General features: G+C 39.7%; 1 protein-coding gene across 1 annotated transcript in view; it reads left to right on the top strand.

The window, feature by feature from the left end:
• tgfbr3 (transforming growth factor, beta receptor III) overlaps positions 1 to 24657 on the top strand; it is a 77603-nt gene extending 52946 nt beyond the window's left edge. The window contains exons 6-17 of the mRNA XM_063890531.1: positions 300 to 462; positions 881 to 1028; positions 4361 to 4550; positions 4886 to 5172; positions 6362 to 6517; positions 8302 to 8451; positions 9860 to 10045; positions 11152 to 11445; positions 12249 to 12375; positions 16194 to 16229; positions 16726 to 16833; positions 20453 to 24657. Of these exons, the coding sequence (XP_063746601.1) occupies positions 300 to 462; positions 881 to 1028; positions 4361 to 4550; positions 4886 to 5172; positions 6362 to 6517; positions 8302 to 8451; positions 9860 to 10045; positions 11152 to 11445; positions 12249 to 12375; positions 16194 to 16229; positions 16726 to 16833; positions 20453 to 20571 (1964 nt within the window). The 3' untranslated portion in view covers positions 20572 to 24657. The remainder of the gene's footprint in view (positions 1 to 299; positions 463 to 880; positions 1029 to 4360; positions 4551 to 4885; positions 5173 to 6361; positions 6518 to 8301; positions 8452 to 9859; positions 10046 to 11151; positions 11446 to 12248; positions 12376 to 16193; positions 16230 to 16725; positions 16834 to 20452) is intronic.
• Positions 24658 to 24924: the final 267 nt, after the last annotated feature.

The raw sequence follows: 24924 nt of genomic DNA, 5'->3' as shown, positions 1-24924 counted from the left end.
ATTAATTGTGTCGTTTAGTTGTTGCTAAGTACAGTGGTAGTCAGCGCTGCAGGACTGTGTGGTAAGGTTAGCCTGGAGACTGTTCTTCAGCTGGGTCCAAGCAAACATCCACCCTACTGAAGTCTCCTAGGCAGAGCACTGAAATCCTCCCAGAAGCACGGGCTGCTGTTATGTAGCTGACCCTGGCTCTGACCTCCCTGTGGTGTGGGGTAACAAAAAGCTGTATTTCTCCTTTGGGGGATCATTATACCCTCAAAGAACCCCCCTAACCAGTAACGTAAACAACTTTTCTCTTTCAGATCCACTGTTTTCTGACACTTGCAAGATTGATACCAAGTTCCTGTCTCTGAACTACCTGGGCGGCTACGTGGAGCCCCAGACATCAAAGGGTTGTGTGCTGTCTGGACCCGACAAAGACCGAGAGGTCCACATCATTGAGCTGCAAGCCCCCAACTCCAGCAGGTGAGCGGCCAAAGCCAAGAAAACATGTAGTCATAGTTTATTTTCGAGGTCAAGATGCGCTCACTAATCTCAGTGGAGTTTGTTTTGGATGGAAAGTCTGTTGGGGGGGGTTACGGTTCACTTAGTGGAGGTTTGTTTTTTGAGAGATATTTCAAAAGTGGGTCTCAAAGTTCACGCTGCCAGATAATAACCTCACTCCCCCAATGGAGTGATTATTGCTAAGACGCAAAGCAAACTTGGGAATGTGTGTCTGCGCTGTATTTCACTGCAGTGCTTTCTGGTCTGTGTTGCATATGTGTGAGTTTTCTCTGGGCATGTATCCAGCTTTTTAATTAGTTGGCCAGACACAGAAGGCGTGATAACACTACGTGGATCTAAACGTCCAAATATCTTCCCCTCCCTCCCTCCTTCTCTGCAGTGCTTTCCAGGTGGATGTCATAGTGGATCTACGGCCACTGGAGGACGATGCCCCGCTGCATCGTGACGTCGTCTTGGTGCTCAAGTGCGCCAAGTCCGTGAACTGGGTCATCAAGGCCCACAGCGTGAATGGAAACCTGGATGTAGTGGTAAGCTAGCAGCATGAAAAACAGACAGCTTTCCATTCAGGAACATCTTCTGTCATTCCTTCAGAGACATCAACACTGTGTCTTATCACACATCACAGTGGCTCACAAGTCATGTCCGACACAGAAATGTCATCACTTTACACCGGTTCCCAAAGAAAGTGTCACCCCAGAATGTGTGTTGAATTGGCACTGGGGGGGGGGGGGGGGATAACAGGTTAGGAGGATCTGTGAAATGTCATTGTGGCAGCTCCGGGATTGTCATCACATTGAAAGAGCCAGGACTGGGAGGTGGTGGGAGCATCACATCTTTTTAGAGCCAAAACTACTGCAGCACTTCAGATGCACAAAGCTGCTTCCCCTCACCATCAGTCACAATGTGAAATATGAGCAGCTCGCTTCAGGCCTTTTCTTAAGCTGATAGGCCGTCCTCGCCACACACAAATGACAAACACTGGCTCATTACTGGAGTATATCAGAATGCCCTTTTCTTAGGACTTTAGTTTTATACATCACAGAGCTGAGTTCACAGATTTGATATTACATCTTCATTAGTGTCTCTTGGAACCCTTAGGAGCTATAGGAATATGACACCTATGTACACTTCCGAAGAACAGTTTAACTGTACATCATCTTGATGTAGGATTGGCAGTTTTCCAAGCACTGTATTCGCTCCAGGGAGGAAATGTTAAACCGTGTCTTTCTCCAGAGTGAAAGAAGAAATCGGTGCAATAAAACTGAGACTCACTGATGCAAAATATTTCCTTTTCTGGTGACTTAGGGTATTTACGGGATGATGTTCTGTTTTCAGTGGAGCTGTGTGAGGGGTTCTGTGTTTCCTCACTGTGTAACGCTGATACTCCTGTGGCCATGACACAGCACTTTTAGCAGGCGCGTTGTGTTTGTACAGCTGCCTGGTCACGGCTGTACAGTCAGGTTGTGTAAGTGTGATGCCAGGTCAAAGCCGCTCATCAGCACAAAGTCATTGTTATGCCTTAAGCAGAAATTTTGAAAATTTTCAAGTTTTTTTTGTATACCCATTTAAAGGGATAGTTCTGATAGAAAGCAACAAATATATTAAGCCACCAAAAAAAAGGCCCACCAAAAAATCAATTATTTTGGTACCACTTTACAATAAGACTACCCCTATAAAGGATTCATAAAGGGTTATAATTAGGTTATTAATTATTACTTTATCAATCATTGAGAACCATTTATAAACCAGTTCTATCATAGTTTTCATACATCAACACAGGCTCACTTTTTGGCAAGATGACTAAGCCTTATATCGGCTACCTAGCTTACTTCTTCTTCTTCATCAGCCAGCATCCTTGGTATCTGTTGTTCACTGAGTTGATTCTCCCTCTATTTATCTCTTGGCTTATTAATGATTTATTAAGTGTTCACAACCTAATTAATAAATTAATTACTAACTATTCGTAAACCCTTAAGGGTATAAGGGTAGTCCTATTGTAAAGTGGTACCATTATTTTGAACCCACAGAACACTGGTTTTGCTCATCTACCTCTGTCTCAATCAGCTTGTTGTTTGCTTTTGTATTTTTAAGGGTTAGTTTGGATTTACCAAAGTCAGACATTGACAAAAAACGATGGCCGATGTTTTTCTATGTAAACTGTAATGGTAGCATAATGCAGATAAGGCAGCCTATCCCTTTAAGAGAGAGAATGGGGGATACGTGTGTGCATGTGTAAGAGCGAGAGAGAGGTTGAGCGAGCCATAGTAAATTTCTGGATGTTAACTGGAGTAGCAGCAAGTATAACAAAGTCAAAAATATATATACGACGGCCTCCCAAGAGCACTGAAGAATGGATTTGATTTACCGATCCTGCAGACACCCGTACTGTCACTGATATAATCCTTCAAAATGATGCCCTGACTTCAGATTTGGTCCGTCAGATTTAAAAACAATGACGCTAAGGCGACTTCTCCCGGTCACGTAGCAAAACATAAACATCGGCGACTGCCATCGGCGATGTCACCTTATTTTACCGGTGCTGATTGTGGTAAATAGGGCTAACATCGGCCGATGCCGATGTCACACCGATATATCGGTGCATCCCTACAAAAAACATATTAGAGTTTGACCACTGTCATCAGTGTTAAACCAAAGCAGAATGGTCGGTCTCAAACACAAAACCAATTTTTTGTGACAGTTTGACTTTTACTTGACAGCAGTGGTACACAGGATGCTGTGCTTGTGCAACCAGTGTTTGGCAGCGTGTCAACTATTTATGTGATATATGATAGCCTCGTAAAACTGATGCCTTGCTTCCATCACAGAGCAGGTTCTCTTCAGAGTTGCTTAAGAGAATTGAATGTGTGGGAAAGGTCTGAATCAGAACGGGAGACACATTTTATGGGGGAAACTCACATGTTGGTTTCTCAGCATTGATTGAGCGGTGACACACCCATTACCTCACACTCATACTGTACATGATTCACACAGGAGGAGAACAGGACTGAACTTGAAGTTAAACATCTCTGCAAACAATGTTGTTTCTTAAAGGTTTCAAGGTTTCAAGGTTTTATTGGTCATATGCACAGCAGATACAGCGTATATGTTGGCAATGAAAATCTTATGTCCCATGCTCCTCCAACAACTCAACATACATGGTGCAAATAACATAAATAAAATAGTGCAAAAAGAGAGAAGAATATTTACAATAACAACAATAAAGATTTGAGGATGTGAAATATATACATATGTGGAATACATTGAAAGTATTTAAACACTTTACACTGTTGAATGAGGAGGTATGGACAGATGCATATATTATGTATAGCAGATGTATATGGCAGATATGTATGATATATAGATATGTGTACTATAAACAGATATGTGAGTGCAACTGGGCGGTAGTCATTGAGGCAGATGGGTTTTGTCTTTTTGGGGACAGGGACAATGATGGACTCTTTAAAACATGTGGGGACTACAGACTGGAGCAGTGACCTATTGAAAATGTCTGTGAACACATCTGCCAGCTGAACTGCACACACCTTGAGAGCACGGCCAGGGATGCCATCAGGTCCAGGAGCCCTGTGTGCGTTGATCCTTTTCAGAGATCTACACACATCTGCACTGGTTAAAACCAGTGAGCAGGGATCCTGGGCCTTCTGTGCCTCCACAGCCGGGGGCCTCTCAAAGCGTGCATAAAATGTGTTCAGTTCATCTGGGAGAGATGCAGACACTTCCTCAGCACCACTCGTTGTCCTTTTGTAGTCTGTTATTGTAGTCTGTTATTGTATAAAGGAGCTTATGCAAATTTTGTCTTCTCCTACAAGATGAATGACACCTCTGCTTTTCTTTTTCACAGGCCTCTGACACCGTGAGTGTCAGTTTAAGTGCCCAAAAACTGATGCAGGTCTCAAAATCCCCGAAGGAGAATTTGCCATTGGGGTCACAACCCTTGATCAAGTGGGCAGGGGAGCATGGCTACGGCCCTGTCACGTCTTACACCAGCACTCCTGTGGCTAACCACTTCATTATCCGACTTAGAGAGCCAGGTAAAAAACACCCTCTCAATTTAATCATACTGAAGCAGAAACAGAAACAATGTGTTGTACTCTGAAAAACTGAAACATTGTACTATGTACAAATATTTCAGAAACTGTATTACGTTAGTTGAAAGCTATTATATTAAGTTTAGATACAAAAAACAAGATTCAAGTTAATATTTTTGCTTTCAACCAAGCTAATACAGTTATGAAAAATCAGTTGACATTATAGTTTTGCAGATTTGTCAGTGTAGCTTGAGTAATATGCACATACATTTTACCAGCTCCTGCAATTTCTTTATAACTAATATAATATCATACCTTTTACAATTTGTGATTTCCAGACGTAGCGGATCCCCTGGAGAGCCTGTTTCCTCCAGAGCTCTCCATCCTGCGTGACTCCACTCCTCATCCGAAGTCAGGAGTTGCTTTCCGGCGCTCCAGTCTGCCCTTCCACTTCCCTCCGCCTCAGTCCGACGACTTGCCCTACTTGCCGCTGCCTCCCTCCATCAATGAGTGGCCTTGGGAGAACGGAGAGCCTGAGGACCATCAGGAAGTTCTGAACGTCGGCCTCAGGGTGCAGTGTGAGGCCACGAGGATGGTGGTCAGCATCGAAAAAGAAAGCCTGCAAGTGAGTGCATGATTACCTCCATTATGGACTAGAAACTGAGCTTCAAGTAATTCGGTTTCGGTTATTTTAAATATTTTAATTGAATTGTGTTTGAATCCAGGACGCATCATTTTTTTTAACCCAAATTAACCCCAAAAATATCTGCATTATATAAATGGAAAAAAAGATTAAAACAAATGTCCACATCTTTCATACAGAAACACAGACATACAACTTCTTTATAGCATATAAGATAACATGCTGGACATAAAAAAATGGTATCTATCAAATAAGCTCATTACTTAAAACGATTTACTACCTTGAGTATTTCTTGTATATCAAACTGAGAAGACCATAATGTCTCTCAGCAGTATGTTATATTTATTTTATTGAAAATAATGAACGATATAATTAAATAAATAAATGTTCTTTCTTTTTTTAGCAAAGAGTTAAAATATGTTCCCCTCTTATGTTCAATACAAAAAACTAAACCGTTGATTTTGCATGTTCAATGCTTGATAATGCTTAATTCCAGCAAAGAGCGAAACCAATGAATGTTTTGTTTCCCCACCACACTTAATCCAGTGTCATCGATTCATTCAAATGCCTTCCAAGTCTCACATCTGAAAATTGTTTTGCGGTCCGATCAATCACATTTGCTTTCTGGTGTTTTGTTTGCTCATCTCTGCTCTTGCAACACAGACTTGATGTGACAGAATAGAACAGAAAACAACAGAACATGGAGAACAGAACACCCAAAGAGAACACCAGTGTCAGGACCAATTAGGGCTCTGAATGGATCCTAGATGAATTTGTGGGCTTTGATCTGCAGAGGTCAGGTTAGCCTGCTGATTGAGAAAAACCTGATATCAGAGCACCAAATCTAAAATCTAAATAACAAGCGTTAATGACCATGTTGTCATTGTTCTTAACTTTTTATTTTAGTGACCAAATCCCCGTTATAAACATTTGACATTGAAGCAAGCTTTCCCAACATTTGGCGTCTGAACACGGGCCCTGCGCAGTGAGCCCACATCACAGAATGGAAACTGGCGTAGACTGTAATTAGGAGAAGCTGGGGCTGGCTGGAGCTAGACCACCTTGTGGGATTTGTTTATTCCTGGGAACCAAAGTCTCACACAACTGCTTAGTTTTTTATTCTGAAAATGTCTTCATAAAAGTTTTTTGCCATTGTTTTTTGTTTCCTCAGGCGAACGGGTTTGCTCATGCCAACCTCACGCTCCAAGATCCAGCATGCAAAGCAAAAGTGAATGCCACCCACTACACCCTGGAAACTCCTCTGACTGGCTGCCTGACCACCATATATCCCATGCAGGGCAGCCCGATGGCCCTCCACATCAACTCTGTGAGTACAATACCTATTATCACATGTGAGTTTACAGCAAGTCAGCAACCAAGCTGCTTAACCTTAACCATGGAAAGTGGCTGCCTGGTTATAAAGTACAAACAGTGTTTTTCAAGGCATAATGAGTAGGATTTTCCACAAAAACTATGTATAGACTTATATAAAAAGCATCCCTACTCAATCCTCATTTCCCACTAGAAGTGTGTGTTGGCATTTGCATGGACCATGCTCTCTTTGTTTTTGGCATTTCCCGTTGTCAACCTCCATAAAGAAGTATTGGCTTGGTGCCACATTGTAAGCACGCATCCAAGAGAAAGCTTTAAAAAAAAATCTAAGCTTATACATGTTGAATAAACTCAAATATAGCAAGGTAAAATGGCAAGTTAATGTAAGCTTATTCCAAAATTAACTCACTTTAAATGCTGTATGTAAAAGCAGTCATACTTTTTTTACTTTGAAATGTAAAATTAAATTCAAATGTGTTTTTGCTAATACGACACACAATTACAACCGACTTTTATTTCAAGAAAAAATGTTTTGCAGTAATAGTAATACCCTTCATTCATGATCTCCATTGCAGTATTTGTGTGGGTGGACATCAAAAACACAGGCAGTTATCCAGCCTTGGGGGCCACAGTTTTGAGCTATTATTTGACGATGCTAACTTGGCTAACTGGCTTACTAGGTGTAAACCCTTTCTGAGTAAAAGCTAGTTAGCATAGCAGGCAGCTTCCATATGTTCAAGTTAAACAAAAACACCACTGCTGATACATAATTATATTCACTATAGATGGACTGGTTGCAAAATAATGTGCTCAAGCCAGTAGCATCAGAAAAGTTGACGACATATTTCCCGATAATGTCAGCTATCAGACATCTCTAGCTAAACGGAAATACCCTCGCAGACCCTCGAAGCTTAAACACTTTTTCCACAAACTGTTAAAACCTTTTTATGAATAAATAAAAGCAATATGACACAAATATGAGTAGATCCTCATGTAATGGTTGACAGTGTGAGAACAGTCTCACCGCCCCAGTTGTCTTCATTATTGTGGAATGCATTCACTCAGTGTGTTTGTTCTAACAAGCAAGGATGAATCACTTCCTCCCCAACCTTTTGAGATCTTTTGTTGAGGAAATTTTGGAACAACACATTTTCTGTCCGATGCAGAATGAAAACCCGGGCACACGTCCAAGGTCGTCTTTTGTGTTTGTACTTGGATGCAGGGGTTAACTCTGACCTCCAGTCAAATGAGACTGTACGTCATTGTATAAGATCCCCACACTTTGGAGATAATCTGCTCTGGCTGTTGTTTCTTCTGTCCTTTGACAAGTTAATTTACTTCAGCAGTGGCAGTTCAACAAACTCATTTGGTGCAGACTCAAGGAAAACACTGTTGGTGTCCCAGAGATTGTCCTCTCACATCATTAAATCTGACTTTTCTTAGAGGAGCATGTACTCATGTCATCCCCCTGACATGTTGCTCTACAGAGAAACTAAAAGAATGTTTTATGTTTTTGTCCAGGATGAGTCCCAGTGCTGGAACCACAGGACATTCCCACATTTGAAATCCAAATTATTGGTTGCAGAATGTTTTGGCAACTTCCTCTCCAATAGTCAAATCTCCATGCCTGTGGCTCAGTGAACACCCTGGACTTAAGCAACACTTCTCACAACTGGAAATGTTTAAAAAATATATGAAAATCTGGAAAGGATTTGAGTTTCACTCACTAACTGATGTGGCTTAGGTTCTGTGAGTAACGGCCCCCTCTGTGGATTGCAGGTTCTGATAAGTCATGCTGAGAACAAGGATGGGAGTGGTGGGCCGCTGGATTATGAGGATCTAGAAGCAGGAGACATGCTGTTCCCAAGAGACCCGGTGGAGTTGGACAGAAGGTTTACGGAACCCACAGAGCACCAGTCCGTCATCGGGGTAAGACAGCAGAACCGTTGCAGGGAGAGAGTTGATAGACAAGACCATCTACTGTACATCTCTATGTAATTCATGCAGAGTGGGAAAAAACCCCTTGCTGCATGTAAAAACTCATCTGGCTCTTACAGTCTTTCTTTCTTTCTTTATTTCCAAGATGTCTGTTTTAGGAACTTGACATTTTCCATTTTGAAATTTCTCCATCTTCTTCCCTATAAAGACTTGTGTAATCCATTCCAGTCTCATACTAATTGTTCTTGTATATATACAATATCTTTTGTGTTCTTTCTCCATTTCCTGATCCATTCTAAAGGGATAGTTAGCATTGTTTGAAGTGGGCGTTCATGCATAGTTTGTGTTAACGATAGCGAATGGAGATCAACCCTGTTTGGAGACTCAGACAGGAGTAACAGCACAGAAGCTAACCAGGGACTGCTTTGGAGCGAAACCACCTAAAAGATCCTGTATCAGTTTGAGTGTACGCTATATTAAGATTGTTTTCACCCCTTTACCTTGCTGTCAGAGAGCCCTGCTTTAAAAGGAACTGAGGCCCTTATCTATGCTCTCTTTAAAGCCAGACCTTTGATAAAAATGTTGCACACTTGGACATGAAAATGACTTTAAGGCTTGCATAAGTTTAAAATAAGATTCCTTTTACTTCATCTCTGAAATACTCAAGCACATCACTGCCTTGGGCATACACTCGACACGTTCTAATAAGTGATGTCTCTGTCTAAACATTTGTTCACATTCTCAAACTTGGATTAAACATAAAATACTAAGAGTCTGCTCACAATTAACCCGCTAACAAACTAACTGACACTCTTCAGCACACAGACACAACTCGCTGTTCAGTTAAAGGTTGTAGCACTAATTTAGCTAGTAGGTGACGCACGTGAAATTTAACTGTTAAACTATGAAAATATATGTCTTCATGACTTTATCTTACCTGGAATACACAAGCACATCTCTGAATAAAAAATGTTTTACATTTTTTTTAAATATAGCGTGATATGGGGTGAACTGATATTTATTCTTTGTTATTGTGTGCAGCTAAATGACGTTAGCTGCTTCTGCTGTTCACAGCAGCATGATCCTGTCTGTTATTCTTACTAATAACTTTATTTATACAGTACTTTTCAAAACAACGTCACACAGTGCTTTACATGGATTAAGAACAGGCCGGTCGTATTATATATAACGTTATATCTTTTATTTGATAAATACAAAATAAACTTTGTTTGATTGATTATATACAGTCATCTTTTGTATATTTTTCACAATGGATAAGTACCTCTACCATTTCACAACGTCAGGACTCCCTCTTTAATGTGCTCAAACGGTTAGATAGTGTTTAGCAGGGAAATCAGACATCAGATCCATGCTGATATTTTTCTCGTTCTCCTCCCAGTTCAACTGCACGTACCGAAAGAACCAGGAAAGCTCGGAAACAGTTCCCAGGATTGTACCTGGACCGGGGAGGCACCCAGTGAGCAACTTGACATTCAACATGGAGTTGTACAACAAACTGCCAATCCACAACCCCTCACGTCAGGCCTTCTACACCGTTTCACAAAAGCAGAAAGTGTTTGTGGAGGTACGTGTTGCATATTCTATATTTTGTGTCCTTGCCGTTCATCTCTTCCTTATTTCATACCTTAGTTGGGTCTTAAAACCAAACTCTCACTTTCAACCCCCTTGTGTTCTTTGTATATCTCCTTGCTATGCGTCTCCATATCCCGTCTGAATCCTCTTTCCACAGGAGTAATAATACTCTGGAGTCCTTGGACTAGATGATTTGTGATGATATCAGTGGGAGGTGCTTCACTGGCAGAATGGACGCAGAGCCACCTGCTTACAAAGAGTCTTTCTGTTTATATGTATGCTCAGGGAGGGGTTGTTAAGGATGAAAAGGTACATTATTCATAACATGATTTACTTGTTACCCCAATGTGATTGTGAGGGAGTTGATGGTGAATTTTCACTATCAGGATAATCATGAATAAACTCAAATAAAAGACTTAAAAACCCCTTAATAAAATGAATAAAAAAATAGTGCCTGATTTTAAAAACATAGGAACTATCATGTAAGGTAGAATATACTGCTATTCTTCATTTATGTATCCTTTATCTTTGCAGGGGGGCCTTATGATTTAGGATGATTTAATTTAAGATTTTTTGTTTCCTCTTATAAAGGAAATCTGTTTCCTTTTTTTGACACGATGAAAATGAAACACTTTCATAGTTTAATGTAAGGTTAAGTGATATGAGTTTAGTGCATTTTTTTCAAGTTTTAAGCATTTACTTTTTGGGATATTACCATGAATAGCAAATATAGAAATGTGTTGCAGTTAACATAGGTAATGCGTTAGCAAAATTGATACCTTCACAGGGTTTGTCACCATCAGAAGCAACTTCCATATTACACAATGTCATTTGGAACAGTTCGTCAAATTGGAAAATGAGCTTATTCTCTTTCTTCCTGAGATATAAGAAAGAAAGAAAGATGAATACAAATCACAATTGGATTCAAAATAGCAATTTTCTGTGTAAATTGGAATACAAGAGCGGTATAAATAATGGCGGTCGTGCTGATCAGAGTATCATTAAGTATTGTGAAACTATTTCCCTTGAGTCCTACTAACAAGGAGGGGTTAGCTATTGCAACTTAAAAAAAACATTTTCTTCTTTCGTGTTCTTCAGGTCACATCGGCTGCATCAGATCCAGAGCTGGGGTTCACCATCGTCTCCTGTGCCATCTCTCCCAACTCCAACCCCACTGTGTCCACAGACTACACCCTCATTGAGACAGTCTGCCCCACAGATGAGTCCGTCACCTACTATCCTCAGAGGGACTTCCCTGTCCCCCATTCACAGGCGGAGAAGCAGAGTTTCAGCTTCACCTTCAACTCAAAGTTCAACAAGTCCCTGCTCTTCCTGCACTGCGAAATGTCTCTGTGCTCCAAGAGTTCTCAGAGCCACCACGGAATGCCCCCGGTATGCAGTCTTTACTTTCAATATGACTTTTATACTTATGCATGTTTTAATATTTTATTGCACAAGTCTCTCCAGAGTTTATGAGCAGTGTTATTTGAGGAGATTTAAAGTCGGTGTAGTTGTGCACCGTCCTAACTCTGGCTGACCCGAGCCTCTCACTATCTGGAAACATGAATCAAAGTGAGATCTGCCAAGTATCCAGCTGCAGAACAAAACAAGCATCTGTCTTCATTTTCATATTCATTTTTCTCTTACTGTTATCTGTCCAATTTATACAATCTCCTGCAAGCACGTTCCTCCACTTAATTAGCATTCTTTTACATAAACAAAGTAATGATAGGTTGTGTCACACTTGTGAAGGAGAAACTAATTCTTAATAATCTCATACAGGTCAGTTGTAGGCTCACATGGTATGATGAGACCTTTACGTAACAACTTTTCCGTCTTTGTTTTCAAAGTTCAAAGGCTTTATTGTCATATGCACAGCTAGTTATGGCAATGGAAAGCTTAAGTCCTGGTGTCTTCCAGCAATGCGACATAAATATATATAAGACTTCAAACAATCAAAGAAAACAAAAAATAAAATAGTGCGAGAAGAAACAAAGTAGAAATAAAATAGAAAATGTTGCAAGACTGATGCAAGTTACTCAGGAGGAGTTATAAAGTAAAATAAGTAATAATAAATATACAAGGTGAGCTAAAAATAGCATCTCAAATGAAATGCTTTACAGTGACATACATGTACAATTTTGTTTTTTCACTGTTCATTTTGTTTAACTTCACATATTTTTTTGTCCATGCAGTGTTTACAACCGACCGAGACCTGCGATTCTCTTTCTCTGGAAAACATCATGGCGATTATGATCAACAGCAAGACGTCCACAAAGCCGCTGGTCGTGGTGGATGGATCTGGTCCGTCACAAGAACCAGGTTAGTAAAGAAGAGAGGAAAAAAATCACGTTTCACACAAACTAAGACCTTAGAAGTCTACAAAGCTCTCTCATCTTCACTTTGGTTTTATCAGCCCTCATTTTCCATCATTTTGAGTTTTAAGTGTGATTTGAAAACTGGAGTAAAGAGAGAATGAAGTGTGAGCGGGCGAAAGAGTGGAGAAAGCTCGGTCCAATACTCGGAGATTAGACCAAACCACAAAACCCTGAACATCCCCTTCCCCACATCTGGTCGTCATTACCAGCTCTGTGTTGTGTGGTTGTATGTGCAGGTGTGTGTGTGAATGCACATTTGCTGTGTTTACATTAACGTCTGTACACAGGAGTGTGTGTGTTTTTGGGTGTGTACATACTAGCATGTGGTGGACTGCAGTAAAGGGGCATGTGCAAACACTGAGGCCCAGTTCGGCTGCTCTGGACCGGTCCATGCTGAGGGAGGGGTGGAAAAAAAGGAGTCATACAGCACCAGTTGTTTTCACTTAGGACTTTCACTGTGGCCTCAGCCTTCCACTAAAAATGGGGAGGAGGGAGGAGTCAGAGGGGAGTGGAGGTCCAGCCAGAGCCTAAAGGGCCCCTCCATCATCACTTGTTTAGCCACTCTCCATCCACTCGCTGTATTGCGGACTCTCCTGGGCTGTGAGTGAATCCAGCCCGCAGATGTGGGGGGGAGGCCTGAGGTAACCACGTTCACATTTGACTAATTATGACCTCAAATGAGAAGGGTGATATCATGAGTGCCCGATCTCTGGTGGTCAGCCAAAGCCTCTCAAATCAGCCTCCCCTCTGAGCAATGACTTCAACCAGAGGCCTGTGGTCAGTTCGAGTCAACTTCACTGACTCGAGTCTTTTATATAAACCACATTTTAATCAGTGTGAGCTCGAGCATGAGTCATGTATCAGCATGGCCGATATTACACTTTTTAAGCCTAATGTGGATAACTTGTACTGTCTTATACTCATAAGCAACATGAAATCACAAAGATAGTGTGTGCTTTAGGATAAAAGAGTGTGATCACATAGTTTGCCTACTGGCAAATGTATTTAAAATGATTTGCTTTTGATTTACAATCACACTTCACATTCATACTAACATCGTATTAGGAGAAACATGGGGGCTTAGCAACAGCCCAGCAAGGACTCAGGAGATCATTCTTCTGTTTGAACCAATCCAATTTCCCATGCTGAAAACCAAATAATGAAATATATGACTTGCAACTGTAAGTCAATTGATGTGAACTAAATTCTAATATATTTTTTATAATTGTTTAAATCTTTTATTTAAAAACAAAAACAAATGGATTGGCTCCAGCCTCTCAAATGTGAAAACTACTGCTAATCCTTATATACTGTGGTTTATCAGAATACCATTTTAATGTGAAACCTTGGTCTTTTAGTTAGCGTTTTTCACTATTTCAACACTTTTTTACCAACCAAGACAAAATAATTATTCAGGAAAAATGAAGGTAGACTAATTGTTAATAAAAACAATTGTTGGATAGGCGAAACTATATAAATACAAGTTTTGGGCCAGAGTTGTACGGAAAATTGCTAGATTTGGTCATTTTTTGGCACAGAAGTGTTTTCTTTTTCATTGGTGATCAGAAACTTGTAGTTAAAGTATGAGTGAGTTAGCTAAGCTACAGCACGGCCCACACTCACATCCAGCGGGTGCAGCAGGTTTATTTTCCATGGCACCGATTAAGTAAACATAAATATGCAATAAACACTGTGAAAAAACCCTCTTATTTCAAAGCCAGGGTTTTCATAACACAAAGGCATCTCTTATGCTGCGATGGCAAACAAAACAAACAGCCTTTTCAAGGGCCACAGTTCTGCCCTGGATGGTATCCCAAAGAGCTCAAGTCCATCTACAAATCAAACTGGGCCACTTGTGGCCAACTTGGTGCATGGAAAAACATAACAGCCTCAAAGCGCAGCCATCAGAAGCAGATTTACTGCTTCACTATAAAATTGACTGGATCTGGTAATGTTCAGGAAAGTTGAAAAGTATTATTTATTTGAGAGGTTGGCAGTGTGGATTATATAATTTACACCAGTAGTATTAAGTTTATACTGCAAAATTAAAGGAAGAAGATTTTGTTCACATTACATTTAATAGAATAAAATCTGTACTACAATCTTAACATAAAAACTGCATAATATTAGGTTTATTATATTTTGATCTCCCTATGGGCTATTGCATACACTGGAAGGATGTCAAAAGCCACATCTTTAAAGATTAAGAACTCAGAAGAAAATTATTATTTTACTTGAACATAATTTGTACTTTGTAGATAAATATATATATATATATATATATATATATATATATATATATATATATATATATATATATCATGTATCATCCACACTGTATGTGTATCATGTATCCTCTTCACTTCCACAGGCACAGTGTTTAACAAGGATGGTAACGATGTTTGAGCAGATCCATTATGAGAAACCTGTATTAATAAATAAAACCACTGTATATAATCAGTTAGTTGGGTGCTCACAGACCAAGCTCATTGCAGTAACAACATTTTGAACTGTGGAGTTCATCTGTACTGGGCTTTATAAAAAAAGAACATCCAACGTCAAGGGTCTTGCAAAAGAGGATATCAGTGGTTTCTGCGCTGTGAGGAGAGATCAGAGTCAAACAAAAACACTCTCTCCCATTCCATGGCCAGAAAACTTACATAAACAAATGTCGTTCATAGAGATAATAGAGACCTCTTTCAACTCTGGCAGAGGAACATAAGTCATGATTTTAACTTCAGGGGTGCTGTGTGGTTATGTTGAAACAGTCAGCACAATGTAAGAACTGTCAGGCGTCCAGAAGGGAATTGTCCCCCGAAACATCAAGGCGTTATATGAAAAGATACATTGAGTTTCAGTTTAACCATGGGAGACGTAATATGAGAGTCATGTCAATTCTCCACATAAAAAATAAAATAAAGTCCAGTTTAAGGCCTTTGCAGACAAGTCCATTTCTTTGGTGTGCATTTTATTAAATCTGTCAATAAAAAATCACAGAAACCTGACTCTCATGCTTTTTATTTGTGTTGCGAACATTCATAAAATAAGACAGAATGAAATAGCCAGGGATGCATTTATTAAAAGCCTGCTAGATGCTGAATAATGTACATGCGTGCAATGGATAGCGCTAACAGGGTTAATTAATGATTGATAATAATGAAAAGCTATAATTTAGCTCCTTATGGCACAATCAATTAATTCATATTTTTCATACACATTTTTACACACACCAAGGTCTCATGCTAGCCTCCATTATGCCTGCTCTTTCTCTCTTCCTGCACTGGACAGCTAACACTGGAGTGATTGGTTGGGGGTGGAAGGTGGCAGAGAGGACGTCCTCTGGCCATCATCCCCTCTGAACTGAAAGTCCTCTCTGTCATCATTCATTATGCAAAATGAAAACTCAAAGGTGTTCTTTCCAAGAATAGCACCCATTGTTCCTGAGTCTTGGACATGCACCAGGCTCGCCTCTTTACATTGCCGTTACAAAAGCGCCTTTGTGTTGTTTGTTAGGACATCATTATGATGGCTTGAAATAAAGTGTTCAGAGTCAGTAGGTTCATCAGTATGGCTGCTCTCTTCCTGGTTCAGGTTTCTGTGTCACATTCCTCAGAGAACTGCTTATCAACACAGGAAAGTATCAGTAATGTGCTGATCCTCTGGCCGGGAGCTGAGAGCCGACCTCCTGAACAATTCATTGTGTATACTGTGATACATATGTGAGACATACATTCATTATTATATATGTTTTTATTTTTGCAGTTCCTTCTGAAAAAGCACCGTATCCTTCTGATGACAGTAAGTCATTGTATAGAAGTTCAACTGTATTATTCTCTTCTGTTTATATCCTCATGTATGTGAATTATATGGAGCCGTAAAGTATTATATAAAAAAATAAGACCTCATGAATTTAATAATTAAATAATATATAGATGCGGTTAAAGCCTTACATAAACCATTATGATATTATTTTTTTATTTTACATACTGTTACGCACCATGCTGGTACAGAACATGACTACGACTATTTGTAATTTTATTTAAATATTTCTATTTCTATTTTTTTTATTTATATGAGTTGGTGGATTGCTTCCAAACCAAAAAAAATTGATAATAAGTGTCTTGTGTTGAATGACGTATACATTTAATTTAAATTGATTATAAAAATATTATTTAACAAAATATTGTCTTACAATTTATTAATATAAATACTTATTATTATTATGTATATTTTAATGTGTCATTCCAAGTTGTCATGTCCACATATATGAACTTTGTGCCCTTTCTGTTTGTAGACGCACTGTACTTGCTGGACACTCCCACAGTGGTGGGGATCGCTTTCGCAGCCTTCGTGATCGGGGCTCTGTTGACCGGAGCCTTGTGGTTTATCTACTCACACACAGGTAGGTCCTCTACCTGCTGCTCCTCAGCCCCGCTCACCTCTCCACAGTAATGAAAAGATAAGATGCTAAGGAATGCCAGAGTGTCCGGGTACCAGAAATGTGCTGCTGGGAATGCCAAACATCCTGCTGCTGACAGAGGCCGGTTCACAATAACAGATTGACTCCTCTACTGTAAATATATCCTGTTGGTCAGCAGCGAGGGCTCTTCTCTTTCCTGCCTTTGAATGTTTTGGGAGCTGCGGGGTGGTCAGCAAATACTCTCAGTACAATGGCTGGGACGAGTTGGAAATTCCCCTTGTTGGGTTGAGTGGCCCTCACAGGAAAAGATACACAATCTGTCCATTAGATGCCAAGAGTTTCCCCATCGTCCCCAGCCTGCCGACCCCGGCTGACCCCTGGGAGGAAGTGCGCTCCCAGCAGCTCTCTGGAGTTCACCGTTGCACAGAGCTGCCCTGTTCTCATTGGCTTTGCTGCTTGACTGGTGATCAGCCATGCCATCGACCTGTTGGCCCCGCGGCTGATGTGTTCACCATGGGGTCAGGGTGTTCTCAGAAAATACATAGCCCAAGTACAAAAGCTTACAGTTGGACAAGCGTTAAATGGATTAGTAAATCATCAAAAGATCCGGACACATTGTCAGAACTATTACAAAGTGTTCCACTTATTCTAAATCATATGTTGTGTTTACTGAACAGGATTTCATGCAGCATAAAAAGATTAGATGTCAGATCTCAGTGCCCTTATCTTTATCACAACATTGATATTGGCTCCTCTTTAGAAAGCCACTTGACTAAAGTTTTATGGGTTTCCTAGAGAGCCTTATTAGCTGACTTTCCAACAGTTTGAGGAGTAAGCATGGAGAGAGAAGCAGGTGTTAGGATAGTAGTGCTGGAGTTTTACAACATGCTCTTGCTGATGTTATTAAAATAGGCTAGAGCTGGGCGTGTAAAGCTGTCTTTGCTGAAATGACCTTACAAGGCAATTTTGGCAGTTCCATATAAACCCCAAGTATGTAGATCCACTAAAAAACCAACAATATATCAGTTCAGGGTGTATTTTAAACTTGTGTACAGAAGGATGGAACATGAAAAGAGATGTGGGTCTATCCCCTGAGGGTCTGAGCACAAAGATTCTTGAGAAATAGACTTATTTTGAAGTTACTACTCATTGGCATTACATTAAAGATTTGTTATCCATTACAATTTGATTCCATATAGGGCAGTTCAAAGTGTCTCTAAGAACCCTTAATACATTGTTTGACATTCTGCTCATTATATTGGCACATTCATAATGCGTTCTGCCAGGGTGGCAGTCAGGTCCGGTTAGGGATCTGCTCTCTACCTCTGTTGAAACAACAAACACAAAAGATCTTAGAAATATCTGCATCCAAGAGTAGCAATGGTAATTGCACTTTGTTTCATGTCACCACGAAAAATCAGGGTTTAGAAATATATGATTAAATACTATTTGGCTACGAATACAACTACATTCCAAATGCCAGCAACACATTTAAGACTAAGAAACATACTTTGAAGCATGGCTTTAACAAACACCGAAGTTTCATTGGTATTAGTAGCTGGTTTGTGTGTTTTTTAAATGAGCACCCCTTTATAGTGAGACTATAGTATGAATTGTAATGACATTTTTTCCGGCCGTTCATTGTATCCAGAAGAAGGATTCTTGTACCTTTGGTGATCCTCTGACCTTTCCTCTAGCTGCTGTCAAATGACATCGCCTTAACATTTGTTTAATGCATTCATATTCCACTTAGAATTAATTGTCACTTTTAATCCAGTTCCATCATCAGATAAAAATTGTTAATGGTAAATGGTACATTTTAAAGCGCTTTATCCAGTCTTTACGACCCCTGAAAGTGCTTTACATATTGTTTGTCATCATTCACACCTCCCCCATACAGAGCAGTGCCACTTTCACACACATTCATACACCGTTGGCCATCGGGAGCAACTCGGGGTTAAGTATCTTGTCCAAGGATACATCGACATTTTCAGATCAAACACACACCCCCCTTTCTGGTTGAAAGACTTCTAGTTGCACTCCTTCACAGCCACGGGTGTCAGCCCATTTACAGCTAATGAGCTAATTTATGCTAAAAGGCTAAGTTAACATGGTTATCATGGTAAACATTATGCCTGATAACTAAATATCTAACCTGCGCCAGAACACATGTAACATCGCTACCGGATTAAAATGTCCGCTGTTAGCTTGCTAGCTATTATCTGTGTTATTGTTAGCAGTGTAATTCAATAAAGTGTGCTACAGTATATTGAACAAAGTAAATCTTATTTATGGCTGTTCTTTCAACTGATTTGACTAAACACAGTAGTATTAATGAGTTTCAGAAATGTTTGGACACTGTGATTTAGACTTTTAGAGTCAGTTCAGAGTCACAGTTTTTATACACAGTATGTTTCTGTGACATAAAAACAGCCATTATCTCTCCTCTCTACCAAGATAATATTGGACCTAGGAATTTATATTTCCTTAGACAGATGAGGGGATTCCAAGCTTCTTTGTTTTCAAGAGCTCTTGGTCCTGCAAGGGAAAGACCTCTGGCAGCTCTGCTCTGGTAAACATTAGCAGTACTAAGGGGCCCCAAAGAGGGAGCGGGCTGCAAGATGGCCAGTGGACCCATATATTCTTATATTCAAGCTCTGAATATACACACACTTTAGGTAAAAGCAATGCTATCCATTGGAAAACCTTTATCTTGGAGAAACGGTCTCTATTTATTATGGCGAAATAAATAGGAAACAAACAAGGGAAAGACTTCTCTAACACGTGGGTTTCAAATACTCAAATTAAACACAGACTTGGCTGTGCTTCCAAAGCTGCTCATTGTCTGTCAGAGACATTTTTTGTAAACAAAAGTAAGCACTTTTATTTTCCCTCCACATTTAAAGCGCTGGATCCCAAGAGTCTACAAAATGAAATGCTTATTTAGTCATAGAACAATAAACCAGTCAGTGGTTTGAGCTCCAGTCAGTAGGTCCTGTCTTGTGTTTGTTCTGCTTTATCTACTAAAGCTAGGCTAATTGAATCCAGATAACCAAAGAAATGAACTCCATGAACGGGAATCATCCTTTTCTCCTTTTCTCCCAAATGTCATCTGACAGATAGGATGTGACTGGTTGTTTTTGGGCGCTCTGAGGTGACACTTTGGGTCCAAGCTGTTGAAAACACTTTATAAACCTGTAGCAGATTGTGATGGAGATGGTAAAAGTTAGCACAGATTAAATCCAGAGTTCTTCTTGCAGTTTTTAGCCAAGATCCTTGTACTGAAACTTGATCAGTTTTAGTTCATGCTTGAGTCCAAATGTGTAACAGCTAGTCACAAAACCTCATGATAAAGAATTGTATTTTATCTAAAGTGTAAGGTTTATGTCGAGTGGTGACAGTCATAGTAAACGCTAGGAGATTAAACAGTACTTTCTTCTTTAGAGGTACAATGAAGTTTCCAGCATGCAGAGGAGGATAATTTGTAGCTTTAAGCAAACTTATTTGTCATGCTCCTGCCCTTCTGGAATATATATTAAAGAAAATTCTATCTCCCTTTGGTCCAACCCCCTCCTCACTCCTGCTCTCTCTCCCTGTGTAGGTGAGACAGTTGGCACACAGCAGGTCCAGAAGTCCCAGCCGGTCTCAGAGAACAGCAGCGCGGGCCACAGTGTCGGCAGCACTCAGAGCACACCCTGCTCCAGCAGCAGCACGGCGTAGCCCCGGACCCAGAGCCCTGCCGAGGGCCCGGCGGTTCACAGCGACTGGTTTGTTCTACTCCTTCCATGAAAGGAATTATTTTAGGGGGAAGTTAAAGGTCACACAAAAACACCTTTGGTCCTGTAAATTCCTTTTGTGCCAGACTCATAAACTGTCCCAGTGTTACTGCTGTGTAAAAGCAGCCTCAACTCATATTTAGTTCAAGAAAATACGTTTATGCAAGGCATTTCTTTCCAATCCTAATGCTGTTTTTTTCTGACCAAAAGCCTTTTGTTTTGGCCTTAAATGGTGAGCTGTAGGTTGTCTGTAATGAGCAGGTGTAGTGCAACAGCAAGGAAAGCAATCAGGCTGCAGGGCTGTCAGTATTAGTACGTGAGATGTTAATGGCTGGACTGTTACACTTCACAACACGCAACCCTCAAGGTGGCGAAGCAACCACTATTAACATACGGACAAAAGTGCAGTATGACTTAAGTCTTCATCTTGACAGAAATGGCTTTTAAAAGATGCAAGATAGATATTGAATGTATGCAGAAGAGTATTCACCAAAAAATGTGAAAGAACAATGTGAAAGACATGCTGATAAAATGCCACATTTTGTAACAACTCTTCCCTTATAATGGATTTATACACACAGGTTGGCAAAGATATTTCACCAGTGCCTTTTTCTATGTGGTAATAGTACTGCATTTCAGTAGAAAATTATGGGTTCCCCTTTTTGGTCATTGTTCATGGAATAGTTTAACATTTTGGGTTGCCATCCAAAAGTAAGAACCTCTGTCTTCTAAAAGGTATGTCACCATATCATATGTCAAATACGTTTTGATGACAATTAATTTGTTTCAAATCTGCGGAGTGAGGGGATCTGTGTGGGTGAAAAGGTCAAACACACTACTACTAAACCAAAAGTAAAACGTGCATTTAGCTTACTTTTCAGTAAGCTTGTGTGACGTGCTTTATTGAGGTCACGTGGGTAACTTTTCTAACTAAGTTAAATTGAAATACTAACTTATCTCATGATCCTTTTCTTTAAATATCCTAGTAGTTTTTGTTTGCTACTTTAGTTTCAATCCACAATAATTCCCGGTGTATAGTTGCGACAGTAATCATGATTGAAAATGCAGTTTAGTTGTATGGCAGCATAATCTTCCAGAGACAGGATCAGAAGATATTTTCCCCTCTCATGTCTGTGCTTTAAATCCTGATCTTGTTAAAGAAGGTGAAAAGCTATTCAATAAAAAGTTTCTATTGTTACATAAAAGAAAATAAAGTTCTCCGAGCTAGTCTCCTCCTGGTTTCAGTTTTAGTGCTAAGCTAGGCTAACGGTGTGGCTCCATCTCTTAAGGCACAGACATCAAGGTGGTTTAAATATTTATATCTCACTGCCGTAAAATAAAGAGGACAAGCATAGCTCCCAAAATGCTAGACTATTCTATAAGGACCTGTATATTGTAAATATTGTAAATAGTCTAAATGTTAAGCGGCGGATTGTGTGCAAATTCTGCTCTTGTACTTTCAGATTAGAGCAGTTTATCAGTGAGACGAGTTAACCCCATTTATCATTTTAAAAGTGATAAAATAAGAATCATGATGTTACATATTAGGACGTTGTCCATTTCCCGTGGACCCTTTAAGGACTGTTTACACTCACAAACGCAGGACAGCCTCACAATTGAGAAACTGTATAAAGTTCAATATTTGGCATCTCTTTTTGATAAATAATTAGAAGATAAATCCAGTTAATGTTTCTCAGAGCAGACATTATAAAGCCACACAGTGAGAGATCCTTTTTTCTGTGTGTGTGTGCATCTTGGCACTGACGCTTATATAAGCTGTAGCCGGAGCTCATTGTTATGGACATATATTTTCTTTCCTTCTTTTTGTTTTAAACTGCCCCCCCACCTCAGAATAATATGAATGTTTGCTGTAGTGCCTTCCTCTGACCTGTATGTGTTTCTCAGAGTGTGTGTGGGCCCTTTGAACTCCAGAAGGGAACTTTCCGCGTTAACCGTGACAAGAAAAACTGAATGTATATTATCTCAAAGCTTTTTATCTTTGGTCTTATGTACACATGTGTAAAGCTTTCTACAGAGGGAACAGAGTCTAAATATATATTTGTGTATAAAATTATATTTTGGAATATATTCACCAAGAGAAACTTATTGTCTTATATGTGTGTTACTGTACTGTGAAATGTGGATGTGCTAATACACACGTGTGTGAGGGGATTTATTCATAAGACCTCATGGCATGTTTTCTGACACTTTAACTGATGAAAATTAAATATAGAGATAGAAAAATGGTTCAGTTTAAAAAGAATCTATTTTATATATAGAGTATAAACACACTTTGACATCATATTTATTTACATTTGAAGCTAATTCATTCTTTATTGTGTCATAGAACATGTGATAAGTTTGATATGAGTGTGATCAAACAGCATTATGTTAATGGAACTCCTTATGTTGGAACACTATTACAGCTTGTCATCATCTAATAACTGTTTTGTATAAATCATTTGTAAACTCAAAATATATTTTCATATGAAGTTAAGAAATCACTGCTGTCTTTCAAAATGATAGCTGTAGCAATGATTCTAAGCTCCCAAGGTCTCGGTAAATAATGTTATCCTTACTTAATGCATTGTCATAGAGAAAAAAAAAACCTGTTTAGGTCCTTCTTTCCACAACTATGAGGTGAATCCCCTTAAAATAATGAAAGAAATTAAATCAACGATGAGCAGCAATAAACCAAAATGAAAGTTTGATGTGTAATAAGTGTGTGTATATTAAGTAAGAATGGAGGGTGCAAAGAATCCAAGTATCCGTTTCTGTTTCTGGAAACTCAAACTGTTTTCAATAACACTTTATTGAGTAGTTGAACCTCTTGGGACATTAGAGCTTGTTTGTTTTAGCAGACATGTTGCCAGGTGTGTGCGTGCCAAACCTCCAGTCCCTCAGTGAATGCTCAGCAGTGAGGTGGTGGACTGTTACATCAGCCTGTACCCCCCTGCACAGAGCAGAGAGGAATCAGCGCTCACTGTGGGATTACTGCTTTCTGACATTCCTGTACTTCTCTTATCTACTGTCCATCTCCCATGTGTAATTATACCCCCCGCCATTGTGTCAGCGTTATGTCCTGGATCTAATCTTCTCAATTCAGATCATTCTGGGATATTCAATCAAACTAATCCTACAGTTCGTGAGATTTTTTTCCCCATGCCTGTTGCCTTAGTGCCTCGTCTCCTTAAAGTGATGTTAATCTTAAACAAAACTGCATTCTGAAATATGCTTTGAGGGAAACTTATTTCACAAATAATTCAACAAACACAGGACGACATACCGATGACATCCACATTGACTTATTTCAACTTACATACAGATTTCAACTTGTATAACAACTTAACTTAGGTAAATAGCCTTTGTTACAGAACTCATTCTGACCTAAAACCTTATCTTTTACCAAACCTGACAATATTTTGTTGTGTCAGTTCAGTGTTTAAAACTGCCACTGTAATCCGGGGGGAAATATGTGTCCTTGAAAAGTAAAGGAAATACAGTTTAGTTGTAATCAGGCATCATTTCTGGAGACAAGGTGGCAATATGACATATAGAGGGTGTATGAGATCCAAAAGGGATTATTTTGGAAGTATAAGGTGCCTTTCCTAAATGATTTATAATGAATGCTGAACTACAGCTCTCTGTGGAGCACACATCAATTACCTAGTTATTGATTGTATTTTGTAACCATTTGACTACCTCATGTTTTTCTATGAATGTGTCATTTCTACTTGTGTGATGTGATGTGCGTGAATGTTTTCTGTGCCTATGTTTGAACTCAAAAATAGTTAAATAGATTATACTGCAGTTGGATGATTCGGGGCCCCTTGGTGGTTGTACTGCAGTTTTATTTTACAAACCATGAAGAGTTTGATCTTTCCCATAATGACAAGATTCCCTTTTTTGGGGCATTTGTAAAAATGTGTAAAAGTTTATGATTTTCCTTTTTTTTGGACAACTTTTTATAAGCTGTAAATAAGCATGACATCTGTATACCCATTATGTCCAATAAATCTTTATAACAATGTTCCAGACTGCTGTCGGTGTGTATGTGTGTGTGTAGGGGGGGGGTGGGGGTGGGGGGGGTTCCTTGAGTCATGACTCCTCCAGTGAGATCATAGCGTGATACAGACCATGTGGTCTTCTGGCTTGAACCTTTGAGTGGGTTCCTTACCTCTCTCCCCCCTTCAGAGCTGCATTCTCTCCATCTTTGTTTTTGATTAGAGCTCCTTGGGGATCGCTAAAGGCAGCGCGCCTGGAGGAGGCACACTGAAAAAACTGAAGCATTGACTTT

Source organism: Eleginops maclovinus, chromosome 9 (genome assembly GCF_036324505.1).
Source record: "Eleginops maclovinus isolate JMC-PN-2008 ecotype Puerto Natales chromosome 9, JC_Emac_rtc_rv5, whole genome shotgun sequence".
NCBI classification, from domain to species: Eukaryota; Metazoa; Chordata; class Actinopteri; order Perciformes; family Eleginopidae; genus Eleginops; species Eleginops maclovinus.
This window is presented reverse-complemented; position numbering and strand designations above follow the sequence as displayed.